This window comes from Perca flavescens, chromosome 2 (genome assembly GCF_004354835.1).
Source record: "Perca flavescens isolate YP-PL-M2 chromosome 2, PFLA_1.0, whole genome shotgun sequence".
Classification (NCBI taxonomy): domain Eukaryota; kingdom Metazoa; phylum Chordata; class Actinopteri; order Perciformes; family Percidae; genus Perca; species Perca flavescens.
In genome coordinates, this window is record NC_041332.1 from 28,649,650 (window position 1) to 28,665,175 (window position 15,526).

Here is a 15,526-nt window from a genome sequence, read left to right on the forward strand (position 1 = left end):
ACTAGACCGTGTATACTCTAACATCAAAAAAGCACACAGAACTGCACCTCTCCCTCACCTGGGCACCTCCAACTCCTGATCCCAGCATAAATCCTGGTCAGAAGGACTATACAGCCCAGTAGAAGGACTATCAGAACCTAGTCTGACCCGGCCCTGTCCCAGCTTCAGGACTGCTTCCAATAAGGACATGGTTGTGTGCAATATGTTACAGAACACAGCCCTTTGTTTATTGTTATGATTTCATCTTGCTTGTACATTTTCCCAAGAGAACCACCAAAATAGCCTCCGAACAGGGCTTCTTTTAACTTCTAGAAGGATTTCAAAAATATCGTCCGAATATTGATATCGAGATATTGAAAAAAAATATCGTGATATTCATTTTTGTTAATATCTCCCACCCCTAGTTCCTAATAATCATTTAGGTGAGTGTATACAGCAATACAATACAAATCAGAATCAAATATGGTGTCTTCATGACAGGAATAAAATGTAGCCAGCGTGTGCGAAAGATCACCAAAGCCCAAATTACTGTCAGGCAACATTTGCTCTATTACTTAAGTGTCTTTCTTGTAATTCATAGTTATTGCTCCTCCAGTGTGGTGAAAATGCACTTCCATTGGCTTGTGGTGGCATGGGTAAAATCCAGGTCACCAATCAATATCTATTACCCTACAGACTAGGAAACAACATTAAGATTAGCACATGGAGAAATTGAGGTTGTGCATCCATTATGTGCATCGTGCTTAAACCCCTCAGCTCCAGTCTTTGTTAATTTTGTAAACCTGTCAATAAATGTACATAAATAAGTTTCTTCAGCTTTTTAAAAACCGTTTTCTTGCTCAGTTCAAAGAAAGATAAAAGGATATTCCTGTCACACTGATGCATGAAAATGAAAAAAAATAACAAATCTTAATGATTTCCTGGTCAAATGACATCAGTTGCTCATAAAGATACAAGTATCTGACTGTCTTTATGTTTAACTGCTGCTCTAATAAAGAAACATACTGACAGAAACTCTGTTACTTATTACTGTGGCTCCTTTATATAACTAATGGGAATCTTTGCCGATGATGATTCCCAGACTCAGATTACCCGTGTTCATACAGTGCCCTATTCAATCTGCATACTCTGCGGACAGTTTGTGAGTGCAGATGGCAGCCCACTCTCAGCCATGAGAACCAAAGCTGTACTAGAGATAAAGACTGGCTCATCTGACTGCAGGATACGTTACTCCCCAAAACACAAGTTTATCACATTCCCACAGTGTCTCTCGGTCGTCTTGGTCTTTCAGTTTTAATACTGCTTTTTCCCGATAAGCAGGAGGTCAAAATGTTGCGTGCTTTGCTCCTCCACAACCTCGACACATTTATCCATTGCATTCTTTCTTCTGATTACCTTCTCTCGCTCTCTCTGCCTTTGCTTCTTCTGCCCTCCCCAATCTGAAGCTCTTGCTCTTGAGTCACATGCACATGTCAAAGTAGCATCGTTAGAATTCAACACATTCTTTTGGCGTGGCAGACTTGGTTCACATGATCACGCTGTTCCTTGACCACTGACGAGAGGGGCTTAAACAATTCTCCTTTCAGCCGCTCTTGGCCTGTACACAGTCGAACACTGCAGTCCAGCCAAGGAGTACAGGTCAGAAAACAAAACTATCCCAGTAGAACAGACACTGTGACATATATATACCAAATCACATGCAAAAAATAAGAACTAGCCAAGAAACACAAGGTCTAGTTTGGGATGTCTCTGAGACTTGAAATATTCAATACAAAAGCAGATTTTTCTAATTACAGTGCCACTATGGAGCAGTTAGTGCAATATGTACTATTTATTAAGTCATATGTCACACAGATGTTGAGGATGCTATAATTCATGAAGCAAAACTGTCCCTTAAATCTCAGCAAAATTACAAATGTGTCTGTTACAACGAACACCTGCGGTCTGTATTTACAGACCGTAAGATTTTCTACAGATTTTAATTTTTGCTTGTATTTACCAATATGACCTAACCGAAAAAAAAACAAGTGAATTTGGTATATTATAATATTAATTATATTTAACAATATGTAATTGTAAGTTTAATAATACAAATTACCAACCTTGAACTCTGCTTGGATTTCAAACAGTTAGTAGTTGGTTATCCAAATGCCTTGGGCATGAGCTGAGACAAAAATGGTCAAGGTATTCCAGAGGTTTCTAAGACACACCAGCAATAAGCATAAAAAGAAGAGCAGAGTGCCAGGGAAAGTTCAGACAAATACCAAGAAAGTAGGTGGACATGGGGAGGAGGTCCTCCGCACTCTTCGCTTCCAATCAGGCTGGAAACGAATACTCTCTGAGAGCAGGGGTCTGCTGCATCTCTGTCGCTCTCATTGCACGTCTGTGTTTGTGTGTACATGTGTGCAAGTTTAACCACGTCCTCTGGCTTAAGGCCAGGCCAAAGATATCGGGCAGCACCATAGTAACCCTAATGCAATCAGGGACGGTGGCCACAACAGGACCGGTAGTAAATAGCAAAAAGCAATCCATCTTCCTCTGTCCATTTTGGTTTCTACTGAGGATTCCTACTCTAAAGCACACAAAGAAACTGGTTTAAAAAAAAACTAAATTAGATGTTTGACAAACAAAAAGAAATTAAAAGGCAATTAGATACAGACAGCATCTTTTTTTTTTTTTTTTTTTTATTGAGGGCCTGTCTGAGTCACAGTAACTTGGGAAATTACACAGGCCAGTAGCAATATTTCGCATCTGGTCTCCAGGCTGACACCCCAAACACCTGCCCCCCTTTCTAACTAAGCTTGTGCTCAGGCCGGGACAAACGTGCACACATATTGGTGCACACACAGCACAGAGCAAGGGAAGAGGGGCAAAAACTACCATGACAGCAGTGGGCTATATTAAGGGGCTGCAGACACAGCGGCTGGGGTCAGATCACACAGCACCACATAACTAGAGTGCCAGCTGCATGTGTGTGCGTGTGGGAAATGACAGGTGAACCTTTGGAGTTAAATGTGAACAGATACTGTCACACATATTTCTACCTTCAAAAGATTCCCTCAAACCTGATCACGCAAATCATCAAATATCTTGAAGCACTAAACTTCTCTAAGGAATACAACAGGAATCCCAACAACAGTTCCCTGGGAAAGTCGCTTTGAAATTATCTGTACAACCTTTATGGGAATCATTTGGTGTCCTGCATCTTGCATCTGCTACATCATTCTTGGGCGCACAACTAGTACTTTTGACACAGTGGAAGTTTTTTGTTGTTGACATCTCACATTTGTAAAAGACATTCCCATCTAAAAAGTAGACTAGCCCACAAAGAGGAAGTTTTTTTTAAAGACCACAAGTCACAAGTCATCTGGCAGCAATAGCTTCTATTTCTCAGACTAACTTGATCATAACCTTCACATTAGCCAATATTGTTTCCAGTCCACGATTCGTAACCCTGAAGCAATTTTACACTGATAACAGCGAGTCAAAACATAACTTGTGATGTTAAGTATCACTGCTGGTCTAAAAATTCCTAACAATCCAATAAGGCTTTACAGATGAATCTAATTTTAGAGCTGAAGAGAGTAGTCAATCAACAGGATTAACAACTATTTTTAATAATCAATTGGCTGTTCAAGTCACTCAGTGGCAAAAAAGAATTGGCTACAGCTTCGGTTTCGATTCCAGATATAAATACATTCTAGTTTTCTTACAAACGAGATAGTTGAAGATGTCAACTCTGGGAAACTGACTGACAATTTTCTTACTATTTTCTAACATAGATCAAACAATTAATGGATTAATAGAGAATAAAATCATCAGATCAGTGAAAATAATAATTAGTTGCATCCCAGGTCTCCTATGTTATACTCCCATATCCATCTTACTTAGTAATAGTAACCTCTATTTATTTATTTCTGTTACTTTCTATACTTCGCTGTATTTATTCCTGTTGTTTCTGTTGTACTGCTGCAACAACCATATATCCCCACCGGGGTAGTAGTTCATAAGACAAACTACATTAACAGTAATTGCTTATTTTTCATCTCTAAGTCAAAATTATTCTCTGAGTCCTAACGAGCTAAAAGTTGCAATTTAATATTAGCATGTAATGTATCTGATGTCTCTTTAAAACTAGTTGAGGGAGAGGCTGCATAAGAGCACAAACAGGTCAACCTCAATCCAAACAAGACAATTAGAGCTAATTCCATCAAGCAAGGTGTGTTAAATCATTTGTGACCATGTACGTATCCCTGGAGACTGAGCTAAAGAGGTGATAGTGGTCTCCTTTTGCAGTGAGTTTAGAGGGCCTCCTGTTGGTGAGGAGTAGGCTTTCAGAGTGAGCCAACTGGTCACCCAGCTCAGTTCTCATGAGTTCTTGCTGAAGCCCATCAAGCACCACACATCCACCTCAGCTCCTGCTTAACAGGTGTGTGTAGACCTCTATAGTGACAATAAAGCCTAATGTTAAAATGTTACTTTTAAGGAGAGTAGTCGTCATGAATAGGCTTTTTAAAAGTATACTTTTCTTACTTTTTACTTCAGTGAGTCGTGATCACAAGTGAGTCATCTTTTGTGTCTCAGGGTATGTAACACCTAGAGAAACCCATCATGGTACCTAGCCGTGATGTCAGCAACATCAGGTTCACCATCACTCTCCTTTTCATCCTCCGTTTTCAAGAGAACAAATAGCTGTTGACGCAAAAAGGGCAGAGACAGATAAAGATGAGGTAAAGAAGAAATTAAGATTCTGCAAGAGAAAAGTGAAGGATACAAGCAAAAATGAAAACTATATAAAAAGGGAGAAAGGATAAATAGAACAAAAAGAGGGGAGATTGTAGGACCCCTCCTCCTCTCCCTTCACCCGCCATCTGGTAGCCATCAGCGCCTCACACAGGAAGGGGCGGCCATGCCTTGCTGGGGCGCCAGGGAGCGGCTTCTCTTCCCTCCCGTTGCTGCAGAAACAACAATCGGCCAGTGCATTGCATTACAGTGTAGTGCAGTGCAGCCCAGCCCATCCTAGCCTAAGCTAAACGACCAGCAGCAGCTCAGGACCAGGCGCGCACACCCCAGCAAGACCAGCAAAGAGGAGCACAGAGCAACCTCACATTCCTGCTGTCTGTGCCTGCCAAGAAGAACTGGGAACGGAAAGAAAGAGGGAGAGAACAGAGAGCTGCTCTCACTGGAGGCTGCCTAACAGTGTTGCTTAAAGAAACACTCCAGTCGTTCTCATCCCGTTTGCTTTCTCTTCACTTTCCTCAACAATGATGACAAAGTTATCAATTTCCATTGTGCTATATCCCAGCCTGCATGTCACTGCATACATATCTATAGTCCTACAACATTAGTCTTGAAGAAATCTCCCCTGCTTTGCAAGAATTCAGGGAATGCACATTATCATAAATTAGGCCCAACTTTTGTTTTGTCTTTTTTTTCCTCTCAAAATGACACAGGGACAGAGATCCCTACAGCCTTTTTGTCTGGTTAGTGTAGACCATCTTTGGCCATCTGTGTTCTAGCCTGTTTTATGTTCAGAAGAGACTACAAATCTACTCTGGAAATAGAAAGCAGCCTTATGACACATTCTATTTTCACTGTCTGGTGTCATTAGCTCAACAGTTGAAACATGAGAAACAATGTAAAGCAAGTATGTGAAACTTTTGATTTAAAAAATACTATATATAAATATACAGTATATATGTTATAATATGTCACATCAATGTATGTCACAATCGTCCTGATCATTCACGAAGGGAAAAAAAACACATGATGTGTACAATTAGCCTTGCCAAATAGTTCAGAGGTATCTGTCATCTGCATTTAATAATAGCTGCACTTGAAACTGTTCGACTTGGCACAGTGACAAACAGCACAAAAGGATCATTTTCCAACTCAGCAGAATCCTATTCCAAAAGAAAACACAATTCAGAATCGGTTCCCAAGTTTCAAACAGGAAAGTCTGTATGAGAACCAGTTCTAGTCGCACCACAAGCTGCTGTTGGACTTGGCACACAGGACAGTAAACAGCTGCACCAGGCGAAAAAAAAGACACATCTGTTTACAAAATGCTCCATGTCAGCCTTGACCTACCAATTCAATCTCAGTGCTCCACTAAGGCAACAAACGCAGTTAAAGGAAGGATACAAAAATGTAATTCAAACATTTGTGAGGGAATTGTGCATAATCTGCAAATAGCGCCACTCACGAGGCAAATGGTGTGTACTGAAACATTTTTCTTCTTCCTGAAAATTTGCTGCATCATTAACTTTCAGCTGAAAGTCAATTCACAAACAGCAAACTCTCAAACCAAGCTGTTGATAGAGAAGCTTACAAGATGGCAGCTAAACAATCATCTTTAACTTTGTTTGGAAACTGTAAATGGGTGTCTGCTGGTATAAACAATGGTGTACTGCTCTTTGAAAAGCAGAGCCATTGCTCAAGAATCTGCACGGAAAGTGCACGGACATATCTAGTTTACAACAACAAGAGATGATCTACTGTGAAAGGAACAGTATGAGTGAGTGAAAGTTAAGACAAAAGCTGGTTAGTTTGATATAATTGTTGTGCCTACCAAACTATCTGTATTGTTCTGATGCAGACAACCAGATCAGAATCAGCATCAGCCAGCATATTGGCCAGGTTTGCGTAAACAAACAAGAAATTTGACTGCGGTTTGCTCTCAAAGTACAACACTCACTTAAATAATAAAGAATAAAAACAAAAAGGACAGTAAGAAATATAAAAAATACTGTTAAGTATAAAGTATAATATCATTTACAAATTTACAAGAAAATAAACAAAAAAATATCCAAGAAATATCCAAATCAGATCCTGCCAGATGCTACTTACAAATGCTGCAACAGAGTCAGCAGGGAGATGAAGAAACCAGGGGACAAATGCATAAAACTCAGATATTCTATCTATGAAAGCCAGCATGTATGTGTGTGTGTGTGTGTGTGTGTGTGTGTGTGTGTGTGTTGTCTTTTAAATACCTTGAAAACTGTTTATCCAATCTACTTGGCGGGTGTATTGCTGGATACCCAATGAACTTGCCGTTTAGAATTTGGAGCAGTTTGCACAGCGCTGAATATTACTAAACCGTGAGTAAAACTAAGTGACCCCACAATAAGGGTTGTAAATGAGTGGCTTCCCCAGCAGGCTGAGCCGGGCACTGTGCTTCCCCCGCCCAGGCCAAATCGTATTTTACTACCGGGGTGTGCGATGGCTTCATCAAACAATGTTTTATTATAAGACTATGCCTCTTATTTTACATTTAATCTCATCTCTCCCCTTATCATTTCATACCTGGTCTGAAGTATGTGTGAGGTGCACAGACTCACCACACAGGATTCTTTTATAAATACCAGTTTGTGTGTGAAATGGCATATGCATGGTATTTGTGCATATGCGTTGTTTATACTAAGATTTCTGGGACTACAAAATAATGCTGTAAGGACCACAGAGAGACAATGAGATATCCAAAATAGATACATTTGGTCTATCTATCTTTACTGGATGGCCCCCCTGAGTGATTGGCGCATATATATATATATATATATATATATATATATATATATATATATATATATATATATATATATATATATATGTGTGTGTGTGTGTGTGTGTGTGTGTGATTCATGTTTTCAAGACTCAAAACTGCTGCCACATAAAGATGGATAACACACATACTGTATAATCAAGAACACTGTAAAATAGAGATACGTCTGATGTTCATTACACAGTTCAAACATAATCTCACGTATGTGAGGCTGCAAAACACTGGTGACATATTCACCATGTGTCACAAAAATGCTATGCACTGCCAACTTTCAGAGGGCTTTGCTCTTACTGGCTGTTTTGTTTTTGTGGCTGTGTTTTCCTTTGTGATGCAACACCATGATTTCAGGCTTACTATGCTCTATAAATATCTAGAAGAGAACCAAGACATAATCACGTTCACCTCTATTGTGTTTTGAAAGAAAGGCCTGAACACCACTTCGGTTCTTAAAATATTTCAACAACTGAAGAAAAAAAAAAAAAAAAAAACACATTCTCAGTGCGTTCAATCAAAAAATAAAATGATTACTTTGAGAATCAAAACAGCTGTAAGATGAGATCTACTGATCAGACTGTCCCCATGTTTGTGAGTCCTTACAGCGTAACTTTGAAACCATGCTGGTTACCAATTTGACTACGATGCAACTGATACACCTATGCATAACACAATGACGGTAGTCTGTGTCTGGGACAAAAGTGGGCCGGTAAGGATAACTATTGTAGTAGCACAGATATGAATATTTAATGGTTATTTGTTTGTAATGGACATTAAATAATTAATGGCACATGCAATCCATTTTCAAGCTGTGGCAGATCACACAACAGTAGTCTGCTCACTCCAAATGGAGAGCTGAGTCGTTGTGGCTGCCGGGACACGGTCCAGTAATTTTTCTTTGTTAGCCTAAGAGGCTAATGCTGCACAGTACCCCTCTGTTGCATCCTGTTCAGTTTGCTTGTTTGTTTGTTTCTTCAAGCATGTGGGTGGGGGTTTAACAGAAAGTGAGTGTTTGTTCTCTGTTCCACTTGCTAAGCAGATTTAATGAATCCTATACTTAAATCGGAGAGCTATGGCTTTGTTTTCGTTTGACCGCTCTGTGACATTTGTTGCATACATATTTCTCTTTACTTTGCAAATGACAATTGTTCCCAGTGAGCCACAGACAGAAGTATTGGCTTATGGCCACAGTGGTGTATACTGTAAATGTATTTTCCCTCAGCTGAGAGGACTCAAGATCAGCATGGAGTACATCCTCAGTGTCCCTTTACAGCCATCAGAGGAGGACCTTCAGGGTTCAACATTTTCCTTCTTCCGCTCTACCCAGCAGCCTTGTGCTCCAGCACTGAGGCCCCATTAAGGGCTGGTCGAAGTGTACAACAAAATCCTTATCGGGGTACATGCCAATGGACTATACAGTGACTATAATGGTCCATATAGCTATGTGCAGTGGGTTTAATGAACTGAGGAATTATATATAATCAATAGCATTGTAATTTTACATATTTACCACAGTGATGATAAACTGAAAAAATAAATAAATTACAAGACAGGGCTTCCTGAAAACTATGCACTGATCAACGGAAACATTATGATTTACATATACCAAACTTTTCAAACATAAGCTTTAGTCCTCATTGTGTTGCACGCTTCTTTGTAATGAACTAAGATGGAGAATAAATGCAGGAGCAAATTTCACTATGATGACTTGGTATTTCAGTATTTAGGCGATAGCTGGGGAACACTTGGAAACGTACCGTATCAACATTGGCAAAATCAGGTCGGTGGGCCACCTTTAATATCAGTATCGGTAAGTCTGTGGTTCATATTCCTTTAATTATTGCTGTGTACGGCTGCCACCAAGGTACAGATAATGATGTGTATTTGTTGTCCTTTGTAGGCATGCCATCAATCGAATTAACTGTTAATCCTGTTTCAGTTTTCTTTCGAATTACACATCAGTTCTTTTTTGTATGATATCATGAGGCAATGTATTGTGACATGCACACGTTCTCCTAACAGAGTGGTGCTGAAAACACCCTTGCAACTTCGTCCCTGCTTCTCCTTAGGTCCCTCTGATAACCCACTGCACATGTTGTGAGGGTACCAGTCAGAAATTCACAGATTGAAAAGGTAAGAGAAATGAAAGTGGAAATGGAGAACCAGATGGAAAATGCAGTGTCAATGAAATGAAAAACCACAGAGGATTCAGTTTTGACAAACTCTGGCTGGGAAAAGTCCTAAAAAAGGCAATTGTTGGTTTTCACAGAGAATTCTTACTGCAACAATGAATTAATCAAGTATAAAAGGCTGCACTGTAAATACTGCACACATTCTGTTTATTGAATGTTAATGGAGTTGTTTAAGAGACGGAAGAAAAACGGCCGTTAGAAAAGAAAGTGAAACAAAACAAAAAAAGTGAAACGCTGATCCTCTTCAATAAAAAGCTTGAATATTGCATCCTCATACGTACTTCGTGGGTAATAAATAGATAGAGGCAACATTTTCTAGCTTGTGTCAATCCCATGATGGTTGGGACTGCGCAGACGCAAGCAGGTCTGCTGCACAGCTGAACTGCTTTCACCTTTGAGCTCCACCAATCAGCAGCAGAGCCTCAGGGGCAAACTTTGCCCTGAGTGGTTAATCAGGTAAGCAGGGGCCCCTGGCTTCTAGTCTGCTGCTGCTCAGCCTGGAGATGGGGCTTATAAAAGAGAGCTGAAGGGCGGTTGCATGTTTATATGCTACTGTAATGTGTTCTCTTCTACTCCTATTGTTTCTTTCAATCAATTCAGTCATTAAACCTACCACCAAATGTTTACCCTATCAACACAAAGTGCTCCACTTTGCCATCACTACCTTCTCCTCCCTGAGAGAGACAGAGCTGAAGCTGAAGGGATTCCAGGTGAATCCAGGTAACTAACTCATAGGATAGGAAACTGTAGTGGTCTTAATCTCAAGAGACATTACAGAGAGAATCGGATTCAGTCTATGTACCTGTGACATGAAGATAGCATCATCTGACAGAACCACAAAATGATACTATGGTTGATATTCAGAGCGGTAATCACAAGCCATCCTAACTTTGCCAACAGGCCCCATCATATGATTTCCACCAACCACAAACACACAACACAACTTATATTCAAAGACCAAAACAATTCCTATATTCAGCCCTAAAATTATCCCACTAATCCTTACCAGCCTGAAACCACAATGCTTCATTAGCACTGGCATGATTTCTATTTTTTTTTTTTAAATAATCAACTTCTCTATTTATTTTGGGGCATCAACTCAAACAGCTGGTGGTGAGTTGCTACATAGACTGTTGAACAATTCGTCATCAGCCAAAAAAAGGATAGTCAGCAATTTCGTGGATTAAATAGCTTCATGGGACCAAGCACAGGGAACCTGGCCCCAACCACTCACTGTTTTGTTAATACCTATGTTAAGATTCAATTTAATTTCGGGCAGCTCATGGGATTGCCAAAAGAGATATTTTTGAAATGTGAATATACATGTTTGTGACTTTACTTCTGCTTTACAAGGTACTAAAGGTAACGTAATGTATATGTTCACCATATGTAGACAAACAAATTGGGCCACTGCAGAACTCTTTTAATATGTGCATCAACACCGGTTATGATAAACCTAACAATCTAGTTATAAAAGGGAATGGGGGGGTGGTGGTGGTGGTCTGGGTATCTAAAACCGCCAAAAAGTGGCTTCCAATGTTTCCCGTATTTAACTTATTGACATTTAATGGCTAACCATTAATTCACAATGCAGAATTTCACAACAATAAAAAGCTGCTAGAACAAAAGACCATAGTTGTTGGACAAAATTATGAAACCAAACAGCTTTGTAGTTTGCTGATCAGCCGTAAACCACTCTAAATCTTCTCTATAAAACCAGCGTCAGAGCAGTTCCCATGTCTCTCCAAACATACTGTGAGATATGGCATCCTGGCTATTCTACTGTGTCCAAAAAATGGTTATAAAACTGGTGTAGCTAGTTGCCATATCCCCTTGAGAACAATGAAATACTCCGCCAGCCGGCTGTTAACTCTATTGAGAAACAACAATTTTGTGACATCATAGTCAAAACTTGGTTTCGGAGATTATGTCAAGTAATGCAGAAATGAGAATGTCCTGATGAGGGAACGGTAAGTTCTCATCACAACATACTGAACATCAGTGTGACCGCTGACACAAAAAATGGTTGATTTTTCCAACAAAATGATAAATAAGATGTCAACTTTCGTCAGTATTATGAAAGCTGTGAGTGATTATCACCCATAAAGGCATACTCTAACACAATAAAGATGCTTACAATTAGGTAGTGAACTAATTAAATCAGACACTACTCTGTTATGAATGTGAGAAAGCCCTGTGAAAATCCTTTCTTTGTGGCTAGATTTTAGTTTTATTGCCTTCAGAAAAGAAAAAAAAACCCTCCATTGGACCTGTGGTTTCTGCGAAAACATCCCTCCTCTCAAGTTGCGGGCCTTGTAATTCAAATATCAATAACCGAGATATCCACTGATCCACAAGGAAAGCATGTAGACTTGACAGCTAACATGTGCTACTGAAGCTATTTGCTTTTGCATCAGCGCTGCTGTCGGTGATGACATTTTTTTGTCCAAGTGAACAATAAATAAGCAGAAGGTCCCATACAAAACAGTGATAACTCACTGTAATAAATAAATAAAAACCATGTTGAAATTGGCAATGCCGTACTGAACCGAACCGCAAACCATGACCCCAAAAACCAAACCGAATTGTGAATTATATATACACCAACTACCCAACAACTACTCTAACACTTCATTATGCACATTTGACATTTTTTTACAAACACTTTTTTTTTTAAATTTGCAGGAAAGTGGTCATCCTTTGAAGTATTCCGCAATTGTTTCGAAATCATTTAACCCTTGGCATGAACACCTCCCACCTATGACACAGGGAGTGCTGACTGTGACTGCACAAGCATTGCTTCCCAAGGTAATCAATGGATTGTGTTATATGTACAACTAAATCAAATGCTCTGAGGTTATGCTGTGAGATGGGATCGCTGCTGTGAGATTGGATCGCTGTATGGTGGTAGGTGGTAGGTTTGTCCCAAAAAAAAAAAAAAAAAAAAAAAAACGTGCCCTGTTGAAGTGCCCTTGAGCAAAACAATACCGACAGTAAGAGTGACTTTGCTCATGGTTCAAAGCCACTCTAACTGTAGGCGACTACAAGGCAAGCTGGGCTTAGACAAGTCACGAAACCTTTCAGGTTCAGAAAATGGTAAAAACCCATTTGTTGAAATGCACACAAGATGAGGCCTACACATGTCTGTCACTGCGCACAACAGTGCACACGAAACGTGTCCAAGGAAGAGCTGGCATATTTTGCGTTATGGGTTATTTTATTACAAAGTAACAAATGGGATATAAAGTGCACTTACGTAACGTCTCAACTTTTTTTCAGGAGGAGACTTTCTCAGCCACCCTGAGCACACCACATCTCCCCCGCTCATATCTGCTCCTTTCTTGCTCTCCTTGGGAGTTGGAGCGGAGATTGCCGTCTGGCTTCGTTTGTTTTTGGGAGTGTCTTCTTGTACCTGGAGAAAAAAAAAAAAAAAAACGTTGACACAAAGCTCACACTGTGAAGTTGGAATATAAAAAGTTCAAGTGCAGTATTTTTGTGTTTTTGAGAGCGATAAATACCGTCACTCCTTCTTCGAAAGTCGACTCACAGACAAGAACAGATTGTTTACGAACGGTAGTCAAATAAACTGGTATATCCTGAGATTGGAGTATTTAAACCGTCCGCGGCACCGCCTTTTGTACAAATATCAACGATGACTTGTGTATTTTGATCAAACTGGAACGCTGTGGGGGCAAAAAACAGGCGCAGGCAACTGAGAGTCGCTAAGTTTTTGTTGTTATATGTAACGCCTCATGCTAATTCCCGTCAAAGTGGAGCGATTCCCAGTTGGCGAGATCAGATGGAAATGTCCCACAGTGTACCGGTGCATAGTTGTATTTTCTGCGCAAATTAAAACAATCTTCACGGCAAACACAGTGGTTCCGCCAAGCTTCCTCACCAGTTTACTCCCATGGTTCCTTAATTGTGATTGACAGGGTGGCTCCGTTTTTCCCTGAACTCACCCTCCTCTGGAACATGGCAGTGTCAAGCTTACGGCAACAGACCGGATGTTTAGGGATTCCTTCAAAATAAATGTTCATCTTGACCACAACGTTTCGACGGCTATATTTATCGTACAATGTTAGGTTAAATAAATTGTAAATTTTCTATTTTAGTCTCTTTTTGTTCATATCTGGCAGCTAACAATATGTGCTCATTTGTTCATCCTTTTCAGAATTATGACTAGTATTGCTAATTAGTAAGATGGACATTTTATTAAAACAAAACAAAAACAAATGTATATTTTCACGCGTGGATTATAATCTTCCTTTAAGGTAATATTAATGTTTACGACGCACAACACACAACATTCCTTCAACACGATCCATCAACGTAATGTCCGTCATTGTGAGGTTTGTTTTGAACGTTACTACCGGATGTCTCGTTCTTGTAGCTCTGCTCGCTTTAATACTAGGCTACTTTAAAAGACGAAATGGGGAGGCGGCGGCGTGCAGGGAAAACTGTAGAGCTTTAACCATGGGACGTGTAGTTCAACGATCACTGGTTCCGTCCCAGAATACAATAAATGACCGTAGGGCGTTTGATACATGAAACATGATGTAATAAAGCCATATGCACCTCTGGGTGAATACAAAAAGTGGCCTCAGACAGTTGCATAAAAAACAAAGAAAGGTCCCACCTCATTGTGAACCGAGAGGTCCCAATAAAGCATTACACGTGTAAACTACACTATCCATAATGCGTGTTTAGAAAACTCGCCATAAAAACCATATTATGTTAGTAGAATAGCAGAAGGACCATGCACTCCTTTACATATTCTTGTGTAGGCTACTATTTTGGCATTTATCTTCTGTGGCATCTTTAGGTTTTTTTTACTAAAAGGGAATTGTACATAGAGTATGTTTTATAGTATCACATATTTTGTGTCTTTTCAACTTGTAAACATAACAACTACACATTTATATCTGAGATAGGCCTACATTTGGTCATATGATTATTTTATTATCTAAGTTTTCTAAGATAGCTAGATCAAGTGTTTTGTGCTACTGTACAACACCACAGTGCTAAGAAAAAGATTAGATTTATAAGGTTAATATTGATCTAGTTTACCATATCTGATCAATATACTGGACTCAACATAACATCCACAATTAGTCTCATCCACTAGCAAAGGCGTGATCCCTGTGGACTCAGAATGGTATCTGAGGAATCTTTTTGGAATGCTATTGTTATGGTAAACACTTCCCCCAAAGGATGTTCTCTGTTAGTCTATGATTAATGACTTTGCCATTGTACATGCACATTACCTCTTTCAGGAGCCTCGGTATTGATGAAGAAACAGGGAACAAATTAAAGGCTGTAGACACAATACACCAATTCCAGTTAATTCATTATTTTTCATGGCACCATAGCTCTACAGTCTGTTGCAACATCAAATAGCTTATGTGCCATGTTTCTGGTGCATCAGCTTTCATGAAATTGGTATGTCTTAGAGGCTGTGCTCTTGTTGCTGTGCTTTACTGGTGCACACATCATTCGTTTATGTGGGCTTCACACAGCATCAATGTGTTCAACTGAGGACATCTGATTTGCAGTGCGTAACTCATTTGTAGCCACATTAGATGAACAGACCAGGCCTTATTTACTGTTAGTACATGCCAAAAGAATATTGTACATACTGTATGCATGCACTTAATGCAACTATAAATCCTTTAACATTTTTCTGTATTATAAAATCCCAATATGACATCAGATTTAAAGAGAAGATATTATATCATACCATTCCCAAGAGTTAACATTTCAACAAGTGAGGAGAAAA

General features: G+C 39.6%; 1 protein-coding gene across 1 annotated transcript in view; it reads right to left on the reverse strand.

The window, feature by feature from the left end:
* Positions 1-13,735, reverse strand: part of gab1 (GRB2-associated binding protein 1) — a 55,805-nt gene extending 42,070 nt beyond the window's left edge. The window contains 2 exon segments of the mRNA XM_028595644.1: positions 13,004-13,159; positions 13,646-13,735. Coding sequence (XP_028451445.1) covers positions 13,004-13,075 — 72 coding nt within the window. The 5' untranslated portion in view covers positions 13,076-13,159; positions 13,646-13,735.
* Positions 13,736-15,526: the final 1,791 nt, after the last annotated feature.